The sequence below is a fragment of the Zonotrichia albicollis genome, chromosome 13, assembly GCF_047830755.1.
Source record: "Zonotrichia albicollis isolate bZonAlb1 chromosome 13, bZonAlb1.hap1, whole genome shotgun sequence".
Classification (NCBI taxonomy): Eukaryota; Metazoa; Chordata; class Aves; order Passeriformes; family Passerellidae; genus Zonotrichia; species Zonotrichia albicollis.
Genome location: NC_133831.1, coordinates 8490053 through 8517813, shown reverse-complemented (window position 1 = coordinate 8517813; position 27761 = coordinate 8490053). Strand labels below are relative to the sequence as shown.

Genomic DNA, 27761 nt, shown 5'->3' with positions numbered 1-27761 from the left:
GAGATAGAGCCTTACTGTAATATTTTAATGCAATTCTAAGAGATCACACAACTAAACAGGTTTCAGCCAGGAGCCAAGTCATTTTCCAATACCTTCCTTTGATCCCATTAAGTACCACCAGCTCTTCATGATTATGCACCAAGCTTGGGTGTGTAGTTTGTTTTTGTTGTTCCTGAAATGCATCCTTGCCCACCTCAGTATCTGCAGTTTTTCCAGCAGTAGCACAGGACCAGTAGCTAGAAGCAAAACCTGCAATCCAGGTGTGGGGAGAGTGCTGGATATGAAACAGAACCACTTCCTACCTGCACAGATCATGGAACTGGATATCTGTCAAAGATCTTCTGGCTTAAGAGCCAGCAAGATGTTATCTTTTGGTGGTTTTCATGCACTGCTCTGCAGTTTACCTGGAGAGCCACGCGTCCCTGCGTGAAACCCCGGGCTCTCCAGCACAGGGAGTTCAAGTGTAAATGAACCATGCAGCAGAAATCAGAGAATTTGTTTGGGTTGGGTTTTTTCAACACGTAAATTTAGCAGTAAACATCTCCCCAACTAAATCAGAACAAAATCAGTCAAGCCAGTCTATGTTTTAATGGAAAAGACCAATGCCTTAACTACAAAATATATTTAAATACATAAATAAATTACTGTAATAAAAAATAACTGTTTGAACTTCTGTCTTACATAAATACCACATCTGCACTTAAACTCTGATGCTCTCTTCATGGAGTTTTGGTCTCTGTAATATTTCTCACCTGACAACTTAACTACAGCAATATCATTGTAATTACTTCACCCCACAGTGGAGTAGGGGTCTGAATTAACTGCTTGTCACCCATTATCTGCTCAGTGCATGGAATCACTGCCTCTGCACAGCTGCTGCTCCTCTCCCTAAGAAGAAGCTGTTCCCACACGCATTATCCTGAACAGTGTGTTGAAGTTGCTGCTTCTTATTGCATCCCGACAAGCACTGATCACTTGTGTCTTAGGTTTGCCAACTGCAAGGAGGAAAAAAAAGGAAAAGAAAGGTAAAAAAACCTCAGTTATAGAGTAAGAAACTGGTAAAAATACTTATTTGATCCAGGCTGAAAATTTTGGGGCTTCTTTCAAATGCTTTTTAAACACATGATGAATCATCGCCTTTTTTCTAGTACATAAATAAAATCCTTTCTTTTAAAGAAGAATCCCCTGTAGCTCTGTTTTATGAGAGTTTGTTGGAAGGGGAATGTTATAAACATACAAAAAAGTACCTCCCTCCCCAAAGACCAACAGGACTAATAATGCAAATAAAACAGTCCTGCTTAAGTTAGTAGTTGCTTTTTTTTAAAGAAGAATTATAAACTAAGAACTGAAGTAATTCTAAAAACATTTTTAAAGTAGTATGTTCAACAAAACTATCAATTTCTGCCTCATTCAGAAATGTGGAAATTATTTCAAATTGTTCTTTACAGAACTGTGATCCCAGAATATATGGGACCCTCACAGTTGATTGTCACACATAACTGGCTATGACTAAAGAATGAAAAACTACTTCTACTGAGTTTCAGGCCAAAAAGCCTGAAGCCACTTAACTAACCCAGGTGACCTCTGGGACATATCTTATGTGCCTCTCTGGGGGTCTCAGACTCCCCACTGCTTTCCAAAACACAGACTTACCACGTAACCTCCCAGCCCTTTGGATTGCCAGATTCACAGCTTTCAGATTATTCAACAGCTCTGTGTGATTGTTGCAACGAATTTTGTACTGATTTATTAAGTCTCTGTTCAGGTCATACAGCTCACTGTAGCGTGTCTTCATGCTTTTCCTGGGGAACAATCAGTCCAGTTAGTTGCGTCTCTGAGGACAAGAAAGTCATTCCTGGTTTGTCAATATTAAGGTGTAGCAATACATGGTTGTGTTGGCTACCACAGTCACCTGCATGTCTGCCAGCTACAACAGACTTGTCTAGACATGTTGGTTATACTCATTATTTTACTAAAAAAGCCTGAACAGCCTATTTTTGCAGTTACTTTATCCACAAGGCAAAGTGGAGGCACCACTTTCCCCAGTGAAAGTACCACTGCCGTGCAGTAGCTTGGGCCTCTTTACTGCTGCTCTTCAAAGTAAAGCTCAAAATTAGCAGAAAACAGCAAATCACTGTGAAAACCTGACACCAAAACTTTCTTGCTTGGTGTTTTCAAAATTTCACACACTACAGATAGCTTTGCCTGCTTTCTTCCCTTAATATATCTTTTCTAACATATCTCACCATTTTGAAGTAGATTCAAGCTGCTATACACTAAGCCCCCACCCTTGCCCTCTTGCCTTCCCCTGACTGATTTCCTACCTAAAGAACACGACATGGTTCAAGGAGAGACCATCAAAGGTACAATTCTACATCAAAAATTGTAACTAGGCAATCTTGTATCACACCAATGTTTTCCTGTGCCCTTTCCTTCCTGAGAAACAAAGACTGGCCATTCTAAACCCCAAACACACAAACCAGGAAGCAACTGCTCACATGTCTCCCAGGAGCCGGGCATCCTCTGCCTGAACCAGCATGCTGCGGATGAGGTTGGAGTGCTCAGCCATGTCAGCAGTGAGCCTCTCATTCACTGCATGGTGCTCATCCACCTGTCCAGGGCAAACAGCTCATGAGAAAGGGTCCTTGGCATCCTGGGCACACAGGGTTCAGGCTAAACCTCAGCCCCAGTGCAGTAGGAAATAACATCCCAACCTAACCAACCAGCATCCCTGTTCTCCTTCCCCTCACTCCCCACTGCCCCCAGAAAGGGTGAGCAGACTGAGATACACATCTCACATGCTGACCCAAACCCAGAGCTCAGTCTCCCAGATAACATATTTACTTTATCCTAAACAACCAACTGATGGGTCTAAGGGCCTGTTCTACAGAACAAAAACAGACAGAAGGTTGAGTGTCCCACAGAATACTCAGCAAGCCACTGTGGGCTGATTTTCACAACAAAGATAAAATAGTTTAGAGATTCTCTCATTAAAAAACCCAGTGACTGCTTATCTGTATACTCAGAAATGTCCAAAGCCTCCTCACCTTCACCAATACTTTCCGCAGCTCCTCAAAGTAGGCAGGAAAATCTGCTTCCACCTGCAAATCCTCAATGGCCAGGAAAGAGGCCATTGACTGGATAATGTCACCAGCTAGATCAATATCATCTGTGTTGACAGAAATCTGTCAGAAAGGAAAGAAAGCACTTTAGCACTCTTCCATGCCAGAACATCTGAAACTGCCCAGCAGTATTGCCTAACAACAGTTACCCACTATCAAAGCAGGTCCTTTTATCAAGAGGGCATGGGCAAGCTCTACAGCTTCCAGTAGACAAGAACACACTGATTTCAAAGGAGCTTTTATTCAGGTTTGGGATAGAGAGGCATCTGTGCACACAGGACCAGTTACAGGCAGACTTTGTTCCTCACATTATGGCTCCCTGAAACCATTCTGTGAGAAAATAATTTGCCTCCTTCCTACAGATCCTCAGGCTAAGCAGTTTACTTCACTAACAGGCCCACTGACAGTAAACAGACACAGAAGTTTCCAAAAGCATGAGTACTTTCTCTGCCTGTTTATTTTACTGCCTCCTCCTGGCAGTATGGGTATTCTGGTTTTACTGGAATATCATTGAAGGGCTGCTCCCCTTGTCCAGGGAGGTACTCACCTCTCCACCAGGCTTGATTTTGATGCAGAGCTGACCTGCATTACGAAGGGAAGTGAAGCAAACCTGGAAGGGAGCACTCTGGAACTCTGCATCCTCTGGCAGCAAGAAGCTCTGATTCAGCCACATAATGATCTTGCAAAAATAAAATTAAGAGCATCAGCCATCCCTTGTGTGTAAAGCCTGGGGACCACACAATGACCCTGCAAATAATGTGCACCAGAACGCTCTGTTCAGGGTACCACAGAAATCTCATTTACTAAATTTCATCCCATAACCCCATGTCATGAACTTCTTAGAATGAGGACAATTGAATCCTGCACCGAAGCTGAATATTCAAAAAATAATCAAATCCAACAATCAGAGACTGCTATGAAACTGAGCCACTACCTGAGCACTGTATTGCCTTTTTCCTGTTCTCCACTCATCTGCAAAATTCAACACTCACTACAGGTCTGCTGCTATCAGCAGGCACACAGCAAACAAGATAATATCTGAAACACCCTCTGATCTCAGGCCTTTAGTTCCTGCAGGAATTCCTGATGCTTGGAGTGCCTCAACTGAGTCATCTTTTAAAGACAGAAAAAAGCAGGGCTGACTTGAAATACGCAGACTCTGAAGGCCAGTAGTGCAGTTCACTGCATAATTTCTCCTTTGCTATTGGGAATCTCAAGCTGATTGCAAACCGTCCATCTATGCAAGACTTGAAACCAGGAAGAAGAGCAGAAACTCACCCTTTGTGGCCTCTCATTCATGGTACAGTTAACATAGCTCAGGGGCTCTGTGGCCGAGTCTGGGCTGCTCAGGGCATACATGGAAAAGCGGGGAAGCTGTCTTGTCAACTCAAACACATGGAACTGTGTGCTGGAAGCAACCCAACAGAAAAACTGAGAGTTAATAATACAGCAGGGATTCACCTATTGCAATGGTTCCTGGTTCTTTTTTAGCTGAGGACTAACATCCACAGTTTTCAGGTACATCATCAGCTGCTTACTCCTTCCCCAGAAAAAACACTGAAACTTGGAAATTCCATGCTTATCACGAGGTTGTATGATTCCTCTCCCCTGCTGTCATTTTCAATAACCCTTCCACTGAAGCATACTCTCTAGGCTAATACATTTACTATTTTACTATATGATTGGGTATTTTCTTTACAAGGTCAGTGAAGTTCTATTAAAAGCAATAATAAAGGCAAATAGAGAAAACAGAAAGGGAATTCAGTCCCATACAGTTATTCTACAGTGGGTGGCTAGCTCTCAAAATATGCCTTCCTATTCAGGGAAAGAATGCAGCCTCCTCAGGCACCAACAGCTCTGGCAGATGTGAGCAGGAAGAAAGCTGTTTTCAAGGGTATATGAAGAGGTGTTTCATTTTCTATGGAGAGATTTCTATGGGAGACTGGAAAAATGTTGTATTGAAATCAAGCATGTGTTCCTTTCTATTTGCCCTGAAGCCAAATGGGTTCAGGGTTACTTTATAGCTTGAGAAACAAAGCTGTGTCCTCAGGCTTGCTCAAGTACTCCATCCACAGCAGCCATGATCCAGGGCTCAGCCCCATAGGGATGACAGGACAGAGTCTCTGCATCTGTGGATTCCCCCAGTAAGACATCTCCTGGAAAAATGGGCATTCCTTCTCTAAAAGCAGAACCAGAACACAGCAGATCACAGTGATTCCAGAGCATTTAGAGTTTGTCTGGAAAAGAACTCAGCACCACAGGTGCATCAGTGCTTTTAAGAAAGCATCCCAGCTCTCCTTTCATTAAGACAAAGAAATAGGGCACCCAGGAATTAACGGTGCACTTCCCATGGGACAAGCATGAAACCACATTATTGCTGTGTCCTGGTGCCACAGTTTGGAGACCAGCAGAGATCACACCACAAACTCACCTGTTTCGGTACCCCACAAAGGCTTTGATGTGCAAATCCACAGGGACATCTTTGGGTGGAGTAAGGGGAACACGAACACAGCCTGAGAGGTTCTGGGCACTGGGGTGGACCACGTGGCTCTCTCCTTCAAATATGCCCTCAGCAAAGATCAGCACAGCACGGATGATTGTGTCTTAGCAACAGGAACAAAAAGCAGTTCCCAAATTAAAAGCTGTCCTCTGGCAACAAACCACCACTGTTTTCAGAATTAAGCACGTTCAACTCCTTACATCACTACTCTGAATTGTTAAAATATCCCAGGTGACCAGGACTATCTGGACCAGACTGCATCCTCAGCATGCCTGGTGCAAGGTGAATTTACTGTGTTGGGGTAATTCCAGTTTTGCATGTAAAGCCAGCTGAGATCCAGCTGCATTCATGCAACACCCTCACTAATGCAGCTGTGGGTTGGTGTTTACAATCAACACAAGAAGTGCTGCAGGGATCACCCTGCAGTTTTCATACAAGGCTGGTTTCATCCAAGTTAAATGTTAATTGCCTCAGAAAATAACACATAATAACAAACAAATTCCATCAAACTCCTCTCCCCCAAGACCCATCCAAGGAACAAAGCTCGATTCAAAATTCTGTGAAAGGAAAGAAACCACAAAAGGGACGTTACAGACAATAAAAAGGAGACATTCAAATCACCAGCTAAATATAACTAAAAATTTGCATTATTTTACATGAAGCTGAATATCAATGGTTGCAGGTTACCACTCACCATTTGTGGTGGAAATACACAGCTCCACATGGGCAGACTGGCTGTCAGAGCCCAGATTAACTGCAAGGGCTGTCTGGAGTTGGGTGTTTGCTGGAATCAGACCTCTCTGCCCATCAGCTTCCTTCAACTGAGTGGTCAATTCAGCCTGTTACAAAACACATACCAGCCATCAGTATCAGAATTTCAAGATTTTCATTCAAAAAACCTAGAAAACATATACACAAGTCATATAAACAAGTCAGTTATCTTTTCTTTCAGAGGAAGGTTGTATTACAGCAATTCCCAGGCACTTCCAACTAGCTGTGAGTTGTGGCTGGATTAAGCATGGAGCTGGAGACACTTGGGCTACAAAATGTTTGAGTGCTTCACTAGGGATGGACATCAGCTCTGTATGCAAACCTTTACTCAAAAAACACTTCACATATGTCAGTTTTAAACAAAACTTAGAGAATTAAAAGCTTCTGCCATGGTGGTAATTTGCTGTTCAAAGGTGAGTTTGCTCTTTCTTCAGACTATTTTTTGAAATGTTCACCATGAAGCCACAAGTGTGATTCCTACATGCTGGCAGTGCTCCCTGATTCTCTCACACAATCTCCTCTGACTCCCAAGATGGTTTATGCACTGAAAACTACAACTTTCAGTCATAACCCAAACTACAACTTTCAGTCATAACCCAAAGCACAGGGCTGAAGGGAATCCAGTTCTAAGCACAACTGCTCTGGCAAGAGGAAGAAGCAAAGAAAGCATTATTAAAATACAAAAAGCAAGTCCTGAACTTGCACAGGGAGCAAGCCAAATGCAGAGGCAGGAGCCCCCAGCAGACAATCTCACTGCATCCTGACAAGCTACAGCTCTGACTTGTCTGGACTGCCCCACAACAGCTTCCCAGATTACTCTGGATTTATCCCAACACCAAGGTGTGGTTTGGCCCTACACATTATTTAAGCAGTACCTTTGCATTTTCCTCATAATTTTTCAATTCCAGCAGAAGATTTTGTTTCTTTTGACTAAGTTCTCGGATAAGATCCTGCTCAGCACTTGTATCCATTAGGTTCCCTTTCATTTCCTCCCCTCCTGGCAGATAGCCTCGAACTGTACAAAAACAAAACATAGCCCATTTCAGCAAAGACTTCAACAACCTGCCCAGAACTTCAGTTTCTCTTACATGACTCCCTTGTACCACCTCTGCAGTTCTGGTCTTCAGCTAGTACTATTCAGCTGAAAACCTGAGCATTGATTTAGACCCACAGTCTCTCACTTTCTTGGTGACTGAGGCAAGAAAACTGCATATTAAAAAAAAAAAAAAAAAGGTGAATTTCCAACCTGTCTTTAAGCTGTACTCACCTGACCAGACAAGTGCAGCACCCAGTCCTTTTGCAAGAGGATTCCCACTGCAATCATTCTTTAAGGTGCTTAGGCAAGTTTACAATTATGCAAAATTAATAAAATGTCTACCTGGATTTCTAGAGCTGGTCAGAGGAGTTGTTGCTGTCTGGAAGTGGCTGCAAGTCACTGTTAATCAGCCAGTAAACAAGATTTACCCACATTACCTTTTCCCCAAACCAAGGGATACTTCACTTCAAGGGGTCAGATTTGTTTCCCAGTAGCCCAGTGGAGCACAGAGTTATGGAAATACCTCTAAGTGTCAGTGGAGACAGAGGACCTAAACAGGTGATCAGACAACTTTCATTTTGCTCTAAGGCTGTGCACCCTGACTGCAGCTCTGACAATGAAAGCCAGGGACAAAAATCTTCCACCTGGGAAGAATATGCTGCCTGACTGCAAATGACTGCTGCCCTCTAAGAAGTTGCATGGAACTTGAAATCATTCAGCTTGCACACTGCCCTCCAATGAAAAGACACACTTTATTATTTCTGAGTGAATCATTCACTTAAAATGAGAGCAAGACAAAAACCACTGCAACACAGGAGAACACCTCATGTGAAAGGATGCTGGTCCTAAACAGAACTCTAATAACACTCTCTCACTCACTCCCAGCCACACTAATTACTAAGGCCTGAAGGGATCCCATCATGCAAGGCTTGTCTACAGTGGACACACCAGAAAAGGATGATCATGTTTATGATACCAACCTACACAACTCTGCAGGACAAGGCTCTCCAGAACTGCTTACAATGTTCCCCTTCCATAAGCTTGGGAAAAAGGTTTATAGGCTGAAGCCAAAATGCAGCAAATCCCCACAGCCTGTGATTAAGACAGTCAGCAAAACACACTGCAATTTAACAAGGACAGGCTTTTGTTTCAAATGGGTTGTGCCAGACCTGCTTGTCTCAGGCCACTGACGCCAAGGAGTCGGATAATCACACCAGTGTCTCTCCTGGAGCCATCCCTGTAAATTCATACTGAGCTTATTTAAATCATCTGTGATCATATTTATTTCCACTCACAATAACAAGGTCTGACTTCGTAATGCATGGTGGGATAAATCCACCACTTCTTCAGTCTCAGGATAGCATTTTCCAGGAAACAAAGCACTGTTAACATCTAAAATTTCTAATATAAAAACTCTTCATCTGCAGAAGAAAACCAAAACACACACACATCCTTAGTTCTTTAAACACCTTTACCTACTGTAAAGCGGCCAAAAAATTAAAACACAGAAAAAAGATTTCCTATACATACATCTATTATAATGTAGCCTGAAGAACCAGAGTCTGTACTGAATATCATTATCTTTGCATTAGGATGGGGTTTCTTTCATTAGACAAATGAATTTTGATGGTTTCTTGGATCATAATGAAACACATGCTGATTCTCACCGAAAAGGCAATATTCACAATCCTGTTTGCAGATAGCATAGCTCAAAATTCCCTTAACTATAAAGCAAAGGGAATTTGGCACACAAAACATTGGAACCAAAACCATGTTTAGCTAATCTGAGATGATGTGATGTGCCTGACATTGCTGTGTGTTACATTAATATCATTAACAATGCTTTTACCTTCACCATCAACTGAGCAGCAGATTAGCTGGGTGCTCCCATCCATTCTGTAATCCCCCTCCACCAGCCCTGCAATCGAGGAAGCAAAGTTGTCCTTAAAGATGACCTCCCCAGTCCGGTCACTGCGTGCATCAACCTGGAAAAACAAAGTTCCAAGCCTCAGCATGAAGAGAAAAGCCAACTCCAAAACACGTGTCATGAGCTGTTAACTGAGAGCCACCTCTGCTCACAGAACTGCAGGGGAAGTGGCAGCTCTGCTCATCTAAACACCACACATGAGAAAAGTGCTATCAAGAAATGACCTCTAGGCAGACTCTAGAAGGAGCTAGCAGGAACTTCTCTTCAGAGATGCGTCCCTAAGTCACAAAACTAAAAAAGGAAGGAAATAAAAGGAACTGCAAATCTGCAATGGAAAGGTTATGCACATATAATGCAGCAATGATGGGACTAAACCAGAAATAACTTTAATGCAGTATTTACAACCTCTCCTCTCAGCTGCAGCCCTTGTGTGGTGAATTATTTTTATACACAAATACCACAACCTTCAATTACCTTTCATTCGATAAGAAGGGTGAGGTGGGCTCAGTTCCATGCACTGTGTAATTTCCAAAGCACAGGTCACAGCATGACTCTTTCTAGGAGTTATGGACTGTTTCAGACCAACAAATTGGGTAGGGACTACCAGTGGAAAAGAACAGGAGCAAAGCAAGGAGAGGTTCTCTGTCACTGTGGAGCTCAGTAAAGAAAGATGCAGGGCATGCATTTATGGAGCAAAGAGGAAATATCCTGTTTTATTCATGCATCTCTTTATACAGAGTTTTTAAAGAACATCCCCTGTCTAGCCCCAACTGGGCAGTAACAAGCTGTTACCCTGTATTGATTGCTCACTCAATCTGCTGGTGTGTACGTGCAGAATGAGTTGTTTGTGACATACAGTTTTCATTTTTCTGCCTAACGGTGTACAAACAATTTATACAGGTGGCTAGAGTTTTTCACAGTCCTGGAGTTCTTTCTCAGGGAAAGCAGGTTGTTTTCTACAGTCTTAGAGTTCTTTCTCAAGGAAAACAAGTTGTTTTTTACTGTTGCAGGACTCTGGTCTCATGAAGATCTGTCAGCTTTCTCACGGATTCTCTCGGCTGGAGTCAGGATTCAGTTTGTAAGGCCTCTGGTCTGCTGTTTCACCACCACAGCTCTCTCTTTGACAATGTTACACATCTAATCCAATGTAAGTTACAACACATCAGGGCTCCAGACTGCCAGCTTGATATGAAGTTATTAAAGTGCCGCAGGCTAATGAGAGTAATAAGAGGTGTGAAGAAAAAAGCACAACTTTACAGAAAAACCTGGCAAGCTGCACCCAGGAAAGATGTGGCAGTTAAAACAGTCATTTCTGGCAAAGGGGAATACCAAGGAACAGGCTTAAAAGACTAAAACTGAGCTGTATAGAATGCTCTACATAAAATGAAATAATGCTTGATTAATCCTGCCACAGTCAAGACTGACGCTGCTCTCCTGTTACATAACTGCTTTGTCTTCCCTGTGGTTTGGGAACATTCAGATCACACTGCAGAGGATTATTCACGTGTCCCCAAGACACACCTGAACAGAGACACTCAAGAACTCCAGGATGTGGCATATGATCTCTGCTGCCATGGAAACAACTTGCCACACCTTTGCAATTGACTCTGAGCTAAGCAGGGGAAGCAGCTTTTCTCTGATCTTGCATTTGGCACAAGACTCAGAAGCCAAACTAGGTTTATTGCAATAGATCTGCAGTGCTCAAGTTTCTAAGTCTTTTTTATTTTTTGGTTGTTGTTCATCAGATAACTTAACAGCCTTGTTCAAACACAGCCCCCATATCTACAGCTCCTCAATTTCCCCCTGTATAAACTCACCTTCCCATTAGACCAGCCAGTGATCAACTCACACACTCCATCAGAGTTCAGGTCAAATGCATGTATGCTCATTGCTTGGTTTTTTGACTGAAGGCAGAAAAGAAAGAACAAATTAAGATTGGATATGTTCTCTAAACTTCACATGCCTGCCACTTGCAAAACACTGGACTGTGAAACTACAGAGAGTACAGAAAGGAGTACAACTATGCCTCTTAACAAGACATCACCAAATTCACAGACATATGTGACATCTTGGCCCATGCACTACTAATCTAGTACACAGCTTTTAAAGTACTTGATAGTTCCTTTAAATACATTTCCATCCAAGCAGATGATCAGAACTCACAAAGACAAAGTGTAAAAAACCAAATCCTCTAGGAAAAAAAAGTATCAGGGCCTCAACACGGTCATAAAATTAGACTACTGAGGACAACCATGAGCCTCTTCCTGCCACCTCTCAAGGAATCTTCTTATTACTATTTAATATACTGTTCTGTGTTATATTAAGAATATCAAAAAGAGCATTAGGAAAGGATCTTGTCAAACTGATTTGCTGGAGCAGGAAGTTGCTATTGATGAGAAAAATTAACCTTGAACATAGACAATGCAAGATTTCAGCTTCTGAAAAAGTTTCTTGATTCAGCCAGAGGATTTTTTAACACAAACTCAAATGTCTCTTGCTAAGCTGAAGAATCCCTAGTTCTACGGTTGTATCCCTGTTGTTTAAACCACCACCAACAGCCCAAAAGTACTTCAGGAACTGATCTGGTATTTTATATGAACATATAAAAACAGGTAGATGTTGCAAGAACAAAATTACATTAAGTTCTCTGCTCAGCAAAGTTCACCTATGGGTAACATCAGAATGACCTGGAATTAGATCCCAAGTCTCCAGGCAGCCTTCAAGCCTGCAGTGATGATGCTCCAGCCATGGACTAACCTTAATCCTCCAGTAGCGCGCGGCCTTGTTGTAAACGCCGACGGTGCCGTTGGCAAGAGCGTAGCCAAAGCGACTGCCATACATGGGGCTGAGGGCAGTGATGGTCTGCAGGGAAAGGAGGGAGAGAGAGGACACAGGAGTGACCACTTGTGCAACTTCACCTAACAGGGAACAGGCTATACATCTGTCATATGAGTCCTACGTTGCTTAAGTGGTAAGTAAGTCTGTGGCAGGAAGTATTAAATACTGAAGTAACAACTTTTAATAATCAGTCTGAAATCACTGAAGGCCTTGTAGGATTTCCTCACACAAGCTCTATTTCCAGTATTAGGACACACTTCAGCGAGGATTGCAGAACTGCCCTCAAACTGTGTACTTTGACCAACTATTTCCTACCACAGACAGCAAAACAACTGCTCATAGGATTCCTGTGGTCATCAGTGCTAACACACTAACATTGAGAAACTACACACAATATCCCTTAAGCTTGAGGAGCTGATGATGCCAAAGGTTCAACTTGCCTGGGTTAGGAAAGCCCTAGAGATATTTACTGGTAGAAAATCTTTGCCCAGTACTGGTAAGATAAAAATTTAAAACTGCCACAGTTGGACACCTTTGGAACACAACTGGAACACCAGGCTAGGTGTCCTACCTGAATAAGCTCCAGAGAAAGACCTGAGAGTCATAACTTGGCCTGTTTCTCACTCCTTTTAAAACCCATTTATCATTGAGCTAGGGTTCTCAGGGCTTGGAAATGCAGGTTTTCCCATACACACTGAGACTAAAGACTTTAATTTCAGGAGGAACAATTGCAATCATCTGTCTGGTCTTCTGTACAATGTAGCACAGAAGACTTCCTTCAATTAAATTCTTCCCCAACATTTTATCTAAACTCATCTGACTGTGCCCCTTGGATGTTTTACCACAAAACTTTGTTTCCTAACCCTTTATCCTTTCCTCTCACAATCTTCTGCTGAGTCTTTCCTAAGTATCAAACTAAATTACAAGCACCCAGTAAGGACAGAAGACCACAGCAACAGTCAGAAACTCAAAGGTAACAGTAAACCCAAACTTACTGTCCATTTATAAGAATCACAACAATCTACAGCTTCAGCTTCACCAGAGTCAGTGATTAAACACAGAAAATGAAAACTACCCAAGACTTCCAAACCAAATATAATGTACAAAGACACTGTGCCCTGAATTTACCTTCCTAAAAAGAAAGGTTTAGGTTCTACTATGTCCTTTTATATTAGAACAGTAGAATCATAACAGGTCTCCTATGACTGCAGGTGTGAACTTAAAACAATTCTACTGAGGATCTGGAAATAAAGCAGACTTGAGAGTGACAGACCTTTAGCATCCCTTTAACTAGAAATATCTATGACCAGACTAGCCACTGCACAGAGAGCAAGACATGTCACAGGCCCAGTTCTAATTGTAGTGATAGCAACAACCTCCTTTTCTGGAACAGTGCCTGGCTTTGTCTTTTATAGCTCTTCATAAGTGGCTTATTAGCTAAGGCTTTTAGTCCCATCTTGGGCAGCAGGAAGGCCACAGATCTTAAAGGACAAAGGTCTGTGACCTCACTCTACCTTGGGTCCAGAAGGGCTGTGAGAGGACTGAGAACACTTCTAAATGCAGTGATAAGGATATTTTCCTCCCTTCCTAGAAACCAAAATCAGTGGGCATCTTCTCTCAATTACGTTAAACAGCAACTCCTACAGCTACTCCTCTCCCTCTAAACATATCTGCCCCTACACCTTGCTTTAGTCACCACAGCTCTTTTTATACAGCCAGTAACTCCAATTATAACATAATCTTTCAGTTTTGCCTGGGCATTCCCCTTCTACCCTGCCAGGCACTGTCTGGATGTACACACAGGGACAAGTTACATCATCTAGATTGCATCAAAAATATTTGAGGGAAACTGCAGAAGGCATCCTTTTACTCAGAGGACCCTAAGAGCTTCAATCACAATCCAGCAACCCTAATCACCCTTGCACAGGCTCCTGACTGTCAGCCAAGAATAGTCACTTTTCTCAGTAGGGTGACAGATTTATAAATAAACAAAGCAAAAGCCCCCTGCATAATGAGAGACATTATTAAACTCAAACTTTCACAGTTCTAGCAGAGCAGATATTGTGCCAAATAGTTAAGTAATTACTTAACTACACAATAAATCTGAACCAGAGAAGCTTTAGAGTACACAACACTTTCAGCTCTGTCAGCAACTATAATAAATATTAGCCAGAAATAATTTACCTCTGTCTCTGACATTTCTGCCACAATCTCATCCTCCTTAAATACGCGGATGTCAAAATCTTCAGAGCCAACAAGAAGCTGAAAGAAAAAACAGTGCTCCTTAAAGATAATTATTCAAGCTAAGGAAGCAAGCACCAGGATCCAGAGGACAAATTAATACTTCAAGTGCAGCAATGAAGAGGTTTTAACAGATCCATGACACGTTGCAAGTGTTGCACTGAAGATTCCTCATTTAAAAAAAACAACCAAACAAACACACACAAAAAAACCCCAAGACAAACAAACAAACCAAACTCAATGAAACCAAGTATCAACCATCTCTGCTTCTCCAGCCTAAGTGGTGGTTGCCACTACTGCCAAGTAGAAGAAAAATCAGCTTTGTCTTGATGTAAATGATTATACCAATAGGCATTGAATTGGGTCTTCGGCATCCTCACTCCTTAATATTTCCTACATTTTAGTTCTTTTCCTGTTTCCTAGTTTACCACATGGAAAAGTTTGTACTGAAGATGATGACAATTGTCAGGTTCTCTTTTGCAAATTGAGAAACCAAGGAACAGATCTCCTCAGTGCCTTGTCCACAAAGTCATCCATCAAATTAATGAAAAACAGAATTACAAATCAAAGTCTAAAACCTGGTAGTACTTTTCCCCACTGAAACCCATGAGCCTTTCATCTTTACTTGGCACAAGAGATACAAATCCATAACAAAGTTGGATTTTTAAAAATATTAAAGGCTTTTTTTCTTCCCAAGTAAAGATGCTTCAGATTACATCAACCTAAATCATACCAAGCTAAGTCTATTGAAATTATAGCTATTGAAATTATTTGTAAAAATTAACATATTTAAGAAGCACAGATTTCTTGATGAAGTTGCAACCACCAGCAAAAGGCAACCAGACAAAAGCACACAATCCTGAAACAATTACTGGTGATGCTGTGTTTTCCAGAGGTGCCTAGATTTTTTTGTTAGTTTGATTCACCCTGTCCACCTCAGTGACTTCCACTCCACGGGACAGAAATTTGAAAGAGCAGGTCTACGTTCTGCTCCACAAGTCTTCTGCCAGATGGGAGAATGTAACCTTCATCAATCCAAAAATCCTGAGGAAGGCAGTGACAAGTTAGTTCTGTTAGCTACTAAAAGTATATTAAGGCAGTTTTTAAATCAGTAAATTTTAAATGTAAAATTGTTTTTACTGGGGTGGAAATGAAGCTAACATAGTTATTTACCGGTAAGACACAAAGTGATAATTTAGGAAGTTTCTTCTTGCATTTTCTCAGAACTTCAGTTTTAAACCAGAGGCAGTTTCACAAAAGCCACAAATAAAAGTAAATAAATAAGAAAAATCCTTTAAAATCACCTAGATAATTAAGATCAAAAAGAACCTTGAAAACATCTCAGCAAATGCACATTGGGGTAACTGGCCCAACAAGTTAGTCAGATATTGTAGCCAGCTCTACTCAGCCCAAAGTAGCACTAACTGACGAGAATAAACTTCTATCAAGGAGAAAAATATAGCAAAACCCACTTAAAAGCACAAGTGCAAACCATTTGCAATTAGTGTCATAGATCAGTTTCCTGGTTTCTGAATCCCTAGACACTGTCTCCAGTTTCTATAAAAACCTCTCAGCACATTAAAAAAATACAAAGAGGAGCTGTGTAGAAATTGATTTGGAAACTTGAAACCATTTCACTTCCTAAAGATCCCAATCAAGCAGGGCCTGTATCAGTTTAGTGCTTATAAAAAACACATGAAAACTGTCAAGGCCCTTTACCCATCACTATTACATAGTTCAACTGGATATTCCAAATGAGGACTTCTCAGGAACTACACAAAGAAGCTCAAGTAATTATGTTTAAAGTCTTCAGACAAATGACAAAAGTAAGTATTTTTAGCATAATGATTTAACTTCATATTGATTTGCATCTGGTGTACACTAGGAAGCCATTACTCTTCTTAAAGATTCATATTCAGAAGCACAGTTGTTCACTTGGGATGAAGAAACATTTCCAAAAGAGAATGCCATACAAATTCACAATTTCACCAATCTCTTTGAGCCTGCCTGATCAGAATGGCAGCTGTTTCCTGTTGTTTGTCTCACATCATTATCAGCAAGATGTGTGTTACAAGTTATTGTCATTTTAAATCAGCAAAGCAAAGAGCATTCCATTTCCCCATGTCCCTGTAAGGAAACAGAAGGGCTGGACATGAAGACAGATTTCTCAATTTTACCAAGTGAAGCTTTTCAAAAGAATAGCTTTCTAAAAGTTCACTTTTATGTGTAAGCTTGCACATAACAAGCTTGTTTCTGTGAAATTTAAAAAAGTTCATAAGCATATTCAAGAAATACCACTGAAATGAATGCCTTGCCAACTGATGATCACAGGCATTTCATTGTATTGCTGCTGGCATAAAGAAAAATGAGAAAATTTAACTGCTGATGTGAGTCAGTTGTATTTTATAATCTAAGCTTTTTATTATCATTTCACTACAAGACTACAAGAACAGCAGAATTTGTGTGTGAATGGTTACAAACCTCAGTTTTTCCATCATCATCAAAGTCACACAGTGCTAATGAACGGACGTTGTCCCCAGTAACCTGCAAAGAGAAGGACAGCACTCAGTGATGGCCACAGCTGTCAGAAACTGAATTATTTTTATTATCTCAACTGCAACAGAGCAATTTACACAATCAGTGTTCAAGTAACATCTGAGTGCACTGAATACATGGCCAAAATACAGTTTAAGGCCTGAGATAAATTAAGAACAATCAACAACTAAATTAATAGTTATCATATTAAAAGAAAATCAAGATGATTTAGTGCCATTGAAAGAATCTTCTAATAACATCAAAACTATTATGCATGGTCTTACTGTCCAAAAACGGTCATTTCCTTCATAATCAAAGCCCTGCAGGGCACAGTTTCCACCAATAATAGCAAGTGGAGGTGAAATATCTCCCAGCTTCCCAAGAACTATTGCATTGGCTCCATCTGAAACCTGTAGAGAAGCATTAGAGGAAAAAGAAACAGCAGACAAGAATACATCAGACCACACAAGTGAAGAAGAGAGCTTCCAACATTATCACTGTCAGTTTAGCTGAGCTTTGAATGCCCCTTTTTTTTTTAGTTGGTCTTGCTAGGTGATGGGACATATGAATGCAATGTATATCTGTATGCGTGAGTAATTTTCATATATTAATTTTGAAATACTGCAGATATTCTAGAGACAAAACAGTCTGAATATAGCAGTAGGAATAATGCATAGCAGACACATAATGAGCTGACAAAGTAATGTAAAAACTTTACAATTCAAAGAAACAGAAAATTATGGAGATACTAAAAGAAGCAGACATTTAAATCAACTTGCCTCTCTGTAAAACAAATCTGAGTTGTTGTACACGTCGTAAGCCAATAAGTTAGTCTGTGTTCCAACCAGAAGACAATCATAGCCCAGCTGAGGGTTCAGCACCCCTGAAGTCAGACAAGTGATCCCTTGATTAATGTTCAGAAGAGAAATGTCTGCATCTTGGTTACTTTGCACTATTCGGTTTGTGTTTATTTTCTGTCCTCGGGCATGAGGATTGTGAATAAAAACCTGTAGAAACAAAGATATAAATATTAATACAACAATCTATCTGTTTGTATACAAACAGTAAAGACTATTGTTTGGATAACAGCTGTGATTGGGAAAAAGGCATTCACTCAACCTAAATGAGGACTGGAGGTTTTACTGACAATATTATTTCTCAGAGTTATTCTTTAAACTATACTAGAAAAAGGGAAATGGCAGGAAAAACAGAGCTCTGGCCAGTGGAGTTGCAACATCATTGTTTTGTTTGTTTCTGAAAATGACAACTGACAAGTCTTTGGAGTAAGGCAAAAATAGGAAACCAAAGGGAGTAACAACAAACTAAACAAATTACCTCCAGCTGGTAGCAGTATTTGCAAAACATCCCAAACATTTAAGACATTTTACCTGGTACATATCTGTAACCTCCATCTGTAGGTGAACAAGGTTAATTTTAAAAGGATGAATGATAAACATGGTTTTACTTTCACTGACCAAAGCTCAGTCACTGCAATTGCCTGGAGCCAAGTCAGAGGCTCAACAGTTTGCTTTCTGGCTGTGCAGTCTGTCCCTCAGATATGCCCTTGTTGTATGCTGTTCCTAAAGGTGCCAAAATCAAATCAACAATGCTGGGAAACATCACAGATGAACCCTCTTTGTATTTACAACCTAAGTGCCTCTGTGGGTTTATGCTTCAACCTATGCTTTATTAGTCAGGTTGTACTTAATCCTGTTTTGTTTATGTTTCTAACTTGAACAGAGCACACAGGATGCTCTCTGTTCCCGTCAGGCTGTTTGTGCATCACCCACAGAAACCTCAGCCCCGTTATCAGCACAGAGCTTGGCTTGTAACAGTGCCAAGGCTCACTGCTCTGAGAATTGCATGGCTTCAAAAAATCCCGCTAGAAAATGTAAGTTTCCGTGGCAACTTGGGTTTGTAAACTGGTTCTGGCTGAAAGAAGCCGCAGTAGTAACCCAGTCCAACCTCCTGCTCCAACAGGGTCCCCCCAGGGCGTGTTACTCCAGACTGTGTCTAGACAGCTTTTGTATTTCCCCAGGGCTGGAGACTCCGCAGCCTCTCTGGGCACCTCTGCTACTGCTCAATCTCGTCACCTGCTATTAATGTTTGCAAGCTCCCTGCCGCAGCAGAGCGAGGCTTCGAGCACCGCGTCCCCGGGCCCCGCCGCGGGTCTGCGCAGGGCGAGGGGAACGAGCCCCAGCCCCTGGCTCGGCTCAGCCCTGCCCGGGGAGCTGGCGGGGTTAGCGCGGCTTCCGCCGGGGCTGCTCAGCCGGGCCGGGCCGGGCCGCAACCACCGAGGCTGCTCCTGCCCCGTTACCTTGCCCGCTTGCGTGGCGGCCGCCAGGCAGGGGTGCGTCCCGTCGTACCGGCCCAGCGCCACCATGCGGGGCAGGATCTTGTGCTTGAGCTTCAGCGTGAACACGGGCACCAACATGATGGGCGAGGGGCCGCGGGGCGAGGCGGGGCACGTCGGGGGAAGCTGGGCTGGGCCGGGCCGCGGGGCCACCGCCGGACGCGGATCCACCGGCACCGGCACCGCACGTGCGCACGCGCAGGCGCCGCGTCAGCGGGAGGGGCGCGGCCCGAGGGGCGGCCGCGGGGGGGCGCTGTGGGGCCGGAGCGGGGGGGGGCGGCTGATCTGAGGGGATCGGGGGCAATGGGACCGGGGAGCAGGACAGAGGGAGTGGGGCAGCTGGGAAGATGGAACCGGGGAGCAGGGCAGAAGGACCAGGGAGCAGGGCAGAGGGATTGGGGTGCAGGGCAGTGGGACCGGGGGCTCTGGGGGAGATGGGGTAGAACTGCGGGGCAGCTGCAAGGGTCAGGGACTGGAGGAGGTTTGGGGCGCTCACAGAGACACAGGGAGGTTCGGGGTGCAACTGGGGATATCAGAGTTCATCTGGGAGAGCTGAGGTGTGGGATTAGGGGGCCAGAAGGGCAAATGCAGAGGTCAGAAGAGCTGAGGGGCAGTTTGGTATGCCGGGGCAGCTAGGGGAGGTGTTTGTGTGGAACTAGGGGAGGTATTTGTACAGCTCAGGAGAACTGGGGGAGAAACTGGAGGTCCTGGGGGCGACCAGGGACAGGAGGATAGAGGCAATTGCCCCTCTGGGCAGCCACAGTGGCGTCCAAGACCCCCATTGCTATCTCAGTCCCAGCTTCTCTGCAGGGTCAGCGCCCAGCTGCAGCCACGGGCTGTCCCTTCTCTGTCCCCAGTGCCCTTGCTTCACCGTTTGATGCCTGCTGGCTACCACACGCACTCTTATTCACAGCTTGCCACGAGTATCTCCAACTGAGAAATCTCCAAGGCAGTAAAACCCAACCCAGAGTTAAAATGTCCCGGGAGGTCAAAAGCACAGCCTCAGAACATCATTACTGCTGCTTTGTGGGATTGTGCACTGGATCCCACAGAATCCAGCCATTGGGGTGCTGGGAGGAGGTTGGAGATGAGAGAAACAGAGGACAAATCCTCATAAAGCCACAGTGTAAACACTGATGCTGGTCCCCGTCCTGGAGTGGATTTTGGTATGCAGACCCTCATGGATCTCTCTGCAGTGCCCACTCCCTGCCTGGATACAGGCTGGACAGGGAAACCCTGGGTCAAGGTCATGACTTTAGAAATTCTTAAATTATTTTAGGTTTAAGCAATATTTTAACATGATCACCTCATAGGTGATGTAAATAGACGGTGCTCTCTGACAGTGCCTGAATCCATCAGCTGCACTGAGACATTATCACCTCCATCCCAGCAAGAAGCAGGTTTGGAAGAGGATGCACTGGAAAAACAGCTCTTCCTTCCCTGCAAAGGCCACTGGTTTGAGGCACAGATCCATTTATTTCTAGGAGAGCTGGCAGACACATCCCAGTTGGCATTTCCTTGTGCATTGGCCAAGCTCTGGCCGGCAGCGGCATCCCTGCCCTGCATGCCAAGGAGGGCTCTAAAACGCAGCACTCAAGAAGGGATCCTGCCGTGCTGAATGTGACGACCTCCTTTTCCTCTTCTTTAGATTGTTTTTACCAAGGCTCTCTGGCACCTCTATCAATGTGCCATTATACTGGTGGATAGGGAGGCAGCAATCACGTGCAGCATTTCAAGGAGGGTGTTTTTCCCCTCTGTGGCTCTGTTTGGGGTGAGCGTGGGTGTCAGTGCCAGCCGTGCGGCGGGTCCCCCCTCCCTCCTGCTGCTTTGGGTACCAGAGCACAAAGGCAAAGCGCTGCCGTGAACTCAGGCACGCAATGGGGTGTTGCTCTAGGCCAGCAAACACTGCTGTCCTCTCAGGGAAAATCGCAGAATTCTAGAATAGTTTGGCTTGGAAAGGGCATTAAAGATCATCCAGTTCCAACCCCTGTGCCATGGGCAGGGACAAAATCCCCAGCTCCTCTCCCAGCAGTGCTGAGCATTGCTCTGCCAGGCTCTTCAAACCCAAGCAAGCAAAATGGGGGGGAAACTGAGCTTACAGACCTTTTTAAGCTGGTAAAATTGTAAATAGATGGAAATTTCAACTTCTTGCTAAATATGTATGATTTGAGCTGTAAATATTATTTTGAATCACTAATTATGGTATTGGGTTTGGCACGTCTGCAACACAATTAAATTACAGCTGCCACTTTGAATCAGCTGGCTCTGAAAGTCTTAATATTGAAATCATGGCTTTTAACACTCATTTCCCTTCGTTTGAAAGCCCATCATCTATAAAATTAAATTAAATGTATTTATAAATAAAATAATAAAATATAATAAAATTTATTTACATCCAAAGGTACAGCATCCAGTCCTGAGTCCTGAGCAGTGCTCAGGACAGGGGTCCTTCCCTTTTGCAACCTTTACAAGGGGGGAAATCCCATAAAATCCTCATTAAACCCCCGGGTTTCACTGCTGCACAGACAGGGTCTGCTTTGCAGCCAGGATTAGTGTAACTGCAGTTGAGGGATTATTCAGCTTCTTCACTAGAACACAGGTCAGCAAGAAATCATCACCATCCTCCTTCCTGGCTACTCTGCACAGGCTTGGCAAGGCAATGCACTGTGACCAGTGTTTGCTCTGTTCTAGCTCCTACTTACTATAATTGTTATACTATAATCATTCACTATCATATTGTTTAAGCCACTATGATTTCATATAATACATATTATATAATAAAATATAATAAATTAGATATAGATATGGTTTTATATGTAGATATAGATACAGATATAGATTATATAATCAAACACACTTGGCACAGGCTGCTGGCTTTCTAGGCAGGCTGCATGGAGAAGCTGGACCTGACAGCACAACAGGTATGAAGACTGTCACATACCCAGAAGATGATTCTTTAAAAAGACTTTAAATGTAACCAAAAATTCACTATGCTTTTATCTGCCCGGCAGAGGAACGCTGAGGAGCGCTCAGATATTGAGTTTGGGAAAATGCTGGCAAAAACAACCATCCCCATCCTTCAAGGAGGGGGATAATGGCTGGAGGGTGTGGGCAGGGATGAGCAATTGCATCTGCACACTTAAATACTCCTTGAAATGAAGAATGAGCCTGATTGCAGGGGCTTTTCTCTTTTGCCATCCCAGATTTGCTGCCCCAGCTAGAGCAGCATTTCTCCCCTCCATCCCATGCCCATTCCTGGGATGGGAGACACTTCTGGAAGGGGATATAAAGAGCAGTTGTGCCAGATCCTGCCTCTACAGCTACACTGCTCTCGGGGAAGAAAGGATCTGGCACAGCAGCTGCATGAATCATTCCCAAGATAGACAACAAGGATCTCTGGATCTCAAGAGCAGGGTTTAAAGACATCAAGGAAAATATCACATCCTTTTATTTCACACCTTTATACTGAGGGGGACGATGTTTTCTTTGCAAGCTCAGGCAAGTGTGTACTTGACATCCCAAGGAATTACTCATCCCCTCTACTCTTGGCTTCTAATTAGCAACTAAAGGGGAATATAATAATTAAATATGCCCAAGGTAACGATACTTGGAAACTTTGGGTCACGTTTCAGCCAGGGGAGGCGGTGAGTAGTTGGAGCAGGTGAGTTTGAAGTCTGTGGGAACCTGAAAGACACAAAAGGGAAGGAAAGATGTAAGGGGAAAAAAATCCAAAGGAAAATAAAAAAGAAAATCCAAACTGTACACTGGGAAAGCATTAGATTGGTGAATTAAAATGATGCTTAGAGTGAAGGTGATGCTTAAAGCCTGTCATGCAGTTGCCAGCAGTGTTGGGCAAAGTGGGGGACACCTAGCAAACCCCTTTCCCAGAAGAGCATGCAGGGATGCTGGGCAGCCCCTGACCCACTGGTTTTCTGCTCTCACAGGTGCAGGACAAGGTAAATTCAAGCATTTTTATTTCCCAGCCAAAGCTTGGTTGGTCCTCATCCCCTTCCTTCCCTTGGGGGCTGCAATTCAACCCTCGTTAGACCTCAAAGTAATTCCCATTAACATTTATGAGAATTTCATGATCAAAAGAAGAATCAGCCCTTTCATCTTCCAGACATGCCCCAACACACATCACCTGGCCCCAAAAGCCTGTCTTGCCAGGAAGGAGCTCCCACCTTGTGCTGGGGTCTCTCAGGATGCATACCCCAAAACTGACAGGAACTTTGCAAGGTCAGTTCACCCTCCTGGACCCGGTTCATGGCATCAATTCAGCATTTCTTCCTTTCCCTTCTTCCTAAAAATCAGTAATTAGCAAATCCCCACCCTCCCCACACTGCTTTTTCTAGGAGAAGGTAATATTGATAGCTGCATTGCAGATAAGAAATAAGGAGTAAGGGCCAAGCCCTTGCCTGGAGCCGTAGGATGAGCCGGCAGCTGAGCCCAACTCATAATCCCGGCCTTGGGAGTCCCAGCCCTGGCACAGCCGGCTGGGTCACAAGGCGGCTCCCAAAGAGCCCACATCAAAGAGAGCTGCCGGCTTGTGAAAGCGTCCCAGGATTGCACGCCATGCAATTCCTGCTCCATGGAAATCTGCCCGTCCCCTTCCCACCACCAGCGGGCCCGCGCTGAAGGTGCCTTCCTACAGTTACAGACGTGATGTGGGCCAGCAGCTGCCCAAGAAGGGCATTTCCCCCAGAAAATGGGACATGCCACGTCTTTGCTGATGGCTGATATTGGAGAGGGACTCGCTGGGATGTATTTTCCTAAAGCTGCAATCAAGGTGCAGGCAGGGAAGCAGGCGTCTTCCCAGGAAGATGCAAGGAGGGAGAACAGACAATGAGCTTAGCTAATGTTTGCCACTGAGAAAAGAATGAGTCTTTGCTCCAAATTTTCTGGGAAAAAGAAAGAAGTCTCCACAGCCTGAGGTCACCCCACTGATCCAGTTTCACTCCCAAATGTTTCCAAGGCTTTGCCTATGCACATGGGGAGTGGTTGAGAATGGCTTCCCAGGGCAGACGAGAGGTGATTCACCTTCTTCCTCCTCTGCCAAAGGGCTGGCAAGCACCAGCAAAATAAAACTACGTCAGCACCTATTTCCCGTGTTTCAAACACTTGTTTATCATCAGCAAACAATAACCTGAGATTCAGATCAAAGCTGAGCCTGCTTTCTAAGCAGCAATCACTCCTAGGGCTTCCTGCTGCCTTTCAGCACTTGCATGTGCTGGGTGATTGCTGAGTGCTAAAATATTTTTTATTTTCTCCGTTTGGGTTTAAAAGACCGGTCCCAGGTGGGCTGTGGTTCCCTGTACCTCTGGCAGCTGTGCCCTGGCCATCCATGACTCTCCTGCCCAGAGACCAACACCAAGAGGCAGCTGGAGCAGGGAGAGCTGAGCTGCCCTTGCTGCTGCTGTGGGGTCAGGGCCACCCCTGGGTACAGTGGATCAGCATCCCTGCCTGGCAAGCAGTGGGCAATGGTGAGGGCCAGGGCACCCCCAGGGACTGTCCCCCGGGGTCCTGGTGCTGTGCCCACACGGGGTTCATGGCCCCCTGCATCCCTGCCCAGTCTGTACCCACTGAGCCACGGTGCTTTGCCAGAGCCCCCTGGCTGCCTGGGATCTTGTATCTGGGTGAAGGAGGGGGCACCAAACTGCTCCAGAGGGGATGATGAGCCCAGAGCAAGCACTTTGGGGGATATGTGCCATGAGGGGGGCTTGTAGTGGTCTGCAGGGTCCCCAGAAGGGGATGTGCTGGGTGGCTGCACCACGGGCAACTGGAGGCTGATGCTGGTCCATTATGCACCTCGGTGTGCCCACAGGTGACTGGAGCCATGTGTCCTTCAGCAGAGAGCCAGGGCAGACCTGTGCCAGCTCACCTCCACGGGAGCTGGCTGCTGTGCCTCCCTCCTGGCCTGCCTGGCACCAGCCCTGAGTCACTGCCAGTCACCGGCACCAGCCCTGACACCTTCCTGTGGCTTTCAGCAATCAGCTGCAGACGCCTGAGGTGTCACAGGAACAGGTGCCTCTGCCACACTGTCCTGAAAGCTATCAGCTTCCTTCTCTCCTTTCTAGGGATCCCTGTCCCTCGCATGCCAATGGTGATGCTCAGCCATCATCATCCTCCCCGTGAATATCATCTCCTGGAGCACTGGAGCACCACGCTGACTCACCGCTGTTAATCCACCTGGCAATCTCGGGGGAATTGCCTGGGGACAGAGCCAGGAATCCCACGCAGGGGACAGGAGAGCCAAAGGGTACAGCTCTGGTGTGGCAAGGGCTGGTGAATAAATTCTGTGCAGAGATCCTGCCTGTTTTGCTTGGCTCTGGGGAGCAGCATTAGGCCCATTTAAATGAAGGAGACCCCCCAGGCAAATGGAGGGCAGGGGCCAGAAGGCAAACTGATGCTGGCAAGACCTTGTCACGGGGGGTATTTAAACAGCAGGAAGGTGTCCCCAGCTCATCATTGTCACCCCAATCACAGGTTGCTTCTGGAGGTGGTCTGATTGGTATGTGTCTGCCTGACAACCCACTATTCCAGTCCAATCCCAAATTAATTATAGAATGTCCCAAATCAATTACAGAATAGACTGGGAGCAATGTAAGATCTACCAGAGTCCTGATTCTCAGTCCTATATCACCTGGAAGATGATTTTTTTCCTTTGTGCAGAAAGAGAGGAAAGAAACTAAAAAGAACTGGGGTCTGACTAAGAACAGATGCTGGAGAACTTTTCCTGCACCCTGTCCTTTCATGGCAGAGATTGTTCTCTTCCCTTTTTGTGGGCTCCACCTTCCTCCCCCTAGGCTAGAGGAGAGAGACCATTTTGGAGAGGCCACATGTCCCTGTATCCCTGGGCCACCATCAGCTGGGGATAGGGCCAATTTTTGCCTTAGTGGCCAAGAGTGTCAGGCAGTGGGGGAAGACACAACAGACACAACAGTGATATTGCTGTTCACCATTAACCCATCATGACACAGCAGGAAGCATTTCCTTTGGCATATTACTGTACCACAGGAGTGTTTGATTATTTCAGCCAAGGAGCAGAGCAAATGCAAGATCCCAAGGAGATGCTACCCCTCTGTCATGACACCAACACAGTACAAAGGACTGTAGCCAGGGTGGCAGGTGACCATTAGCACATGTGTTTCCCATGTTTGTGTTTCCCTGCTCCCACAGGAGCAATAACACTCTTGGCACACACCTCCTCCCTGGCACTGTCCCGTGCCATCACATCCCAGTGCATCAGAGCAGTGTGACATTCACATGGCCACAGGGCTGGCATGTCAGGGCACTGCCAAGCTGCTCCAGGGTACAGGAGTTGGGAAGGGGCCCATTGGCTCTGCCTTTCCTAGGCTTTTCCATACAGATTTCCCACACTGGCCTGGAGAGGCTGGAGGAGACGCTGAGTCGGGGTGCTGGCAATGCTCCCCATCAGGTCACCCAACAAGCTCCCAACAAGCCCAGACAGCTGAGTGGTAAAAATACTCCCTGGGCCGCTGTTTCAGGTGGATTAGCATGGATAAACTGCCTCAGCCAGGTACTGCAGGCAAAACCCAGCTGGGATAAAACCCCAAGGAAAAAGAGCAAGGGGCAGCTGGGATGGGGTGTCACTGACACCAAGGAGCACACAGAAACACAGGAATTATGAGGACGGATGCTCCACAGCTGACAGTGCCTCCTGCACATGAAGCAGACTGTCCCCACACCAAAAATCTCAGCAAGCATTATATTTTTTTTTTGCCTTCCACCCCAAACCCTCGCTGTGCTTCTGAGTGGGTGGGTAAAACCCGCTGGAGGAGATGACCAGGGTGATGGCATCTCGCCTGCCACCCTCCTCCCCTGCACACCCAGTTAATGACACACGGAAATTAATTCAGGAGAGTGGGATGGAGCACCCAGCTGGGAAGGAGACAGGGCCCTGAGGTGCCATGCATGGCGCCAAGAGGACGTGGGTGCCACTGTCCTGGGGCACTGGGAGGGCACGGCAGGCTCTGGCCAGGCCAGTCCAGCTTGTTGCTGCTCCTGCTTGCAGGGAGGGTGTAGGAACCAGAGGACAGGGTCTCAAGCAGGGACTGAATCCCTGTCACCTCATGGTGCCAGCTCCCCATCACCCCACCGTGCCAGCTCTGAGAGGAGGGGACTGAGATTTCCTAGCAGTGGTGGCACTTCCTGGATTAATGTATCCCCCAAATCAGATTGGTAGTTTGATTTTGGTATCAGTCAATCAATCAATCAATGGCTGGACTGTGGGGGCTCCCTGCGCGCAGACCCTCATCCCCATGGAGTGCAGCAGCACTCCTGAGACACGTGCCACCTGTGCGATGAGCTGTGGCCGTTCTCTGCACCCCTTCCAACGCCCCAGCACAGGGGGGTAGTCCCCCCGTCCCTGGCTCTGCCGGGAGCCCCGGGTCACGCTGCGCCGCCCGGCCGTGAATCAG

The 27761-nt window shown here is 45.0% G+C and overlaps 1 protein-coding gene across 1 annotated transcript; it reads right to left on the bottom strand.

The window, feature by feature from the left end:
• Positions 1 to 569: 569 nt before the first annotated feature.
• On the bottom strand, positions 570 to 19532 carry BBS2 (Bardet-Biedl syndrome 2). The gene is made up of 17 exons (XM_074550990.1): positions 19288 to 19532; positions 17750 to 17977; positions 17255 to 17380; positions 16917 to 16979; positions 14379 to 14456; positions 12114 to 12218; positions 11174 to 11260; positions 9279 to 9414; positions 7269 to 7408; positions 6317 to 6461; positions 5554 to 5725; positions 4401 to 4530; positions 3670 to 3801; positions 3048 to 3185; positions 2499 to 2611; positions 1654 to 1802; positions 570 to 995 (listed from the first exon to the last, which is right to left on the bottom strand). Exons 1-17 carry the CDS (start codon positions 19402 to 19404, stop codon positions 889 to 891), a joined length of 2166 nt encoding a protein of 721 aa, XP_074407091.1. The 5' UTR covers positions 19405 to 19532; the 3' UTR covers positions 570 to 888.
• Between the last annotated feature and the right edge of the window lie 8229 nt (positions 19533 to 27761).

Coding starts and splice junctions, on each gene's coding strand:
- BBS2 (XM_074550990.1), bottom strand. CDS start 19,404: ATGTTGGTGCCCGTGTTCACGCTGAAGCTCAAGCACAAGATCCTGCCC. Junction 17,978..19,287: donor CCGCCACGCAAGCGGGCAAG/GTAACGGGGCAG, acceptor TTGTTTCTACAG/GTTTTTATTCACAATCCTCA. Junction 3,802..4,400: donor TGAATGAGAGGCCACAAAGG/GTGAGTTTCTGC, acceptor TATTTTTGCAAG/ATCATTATGTGGCTGAATCA.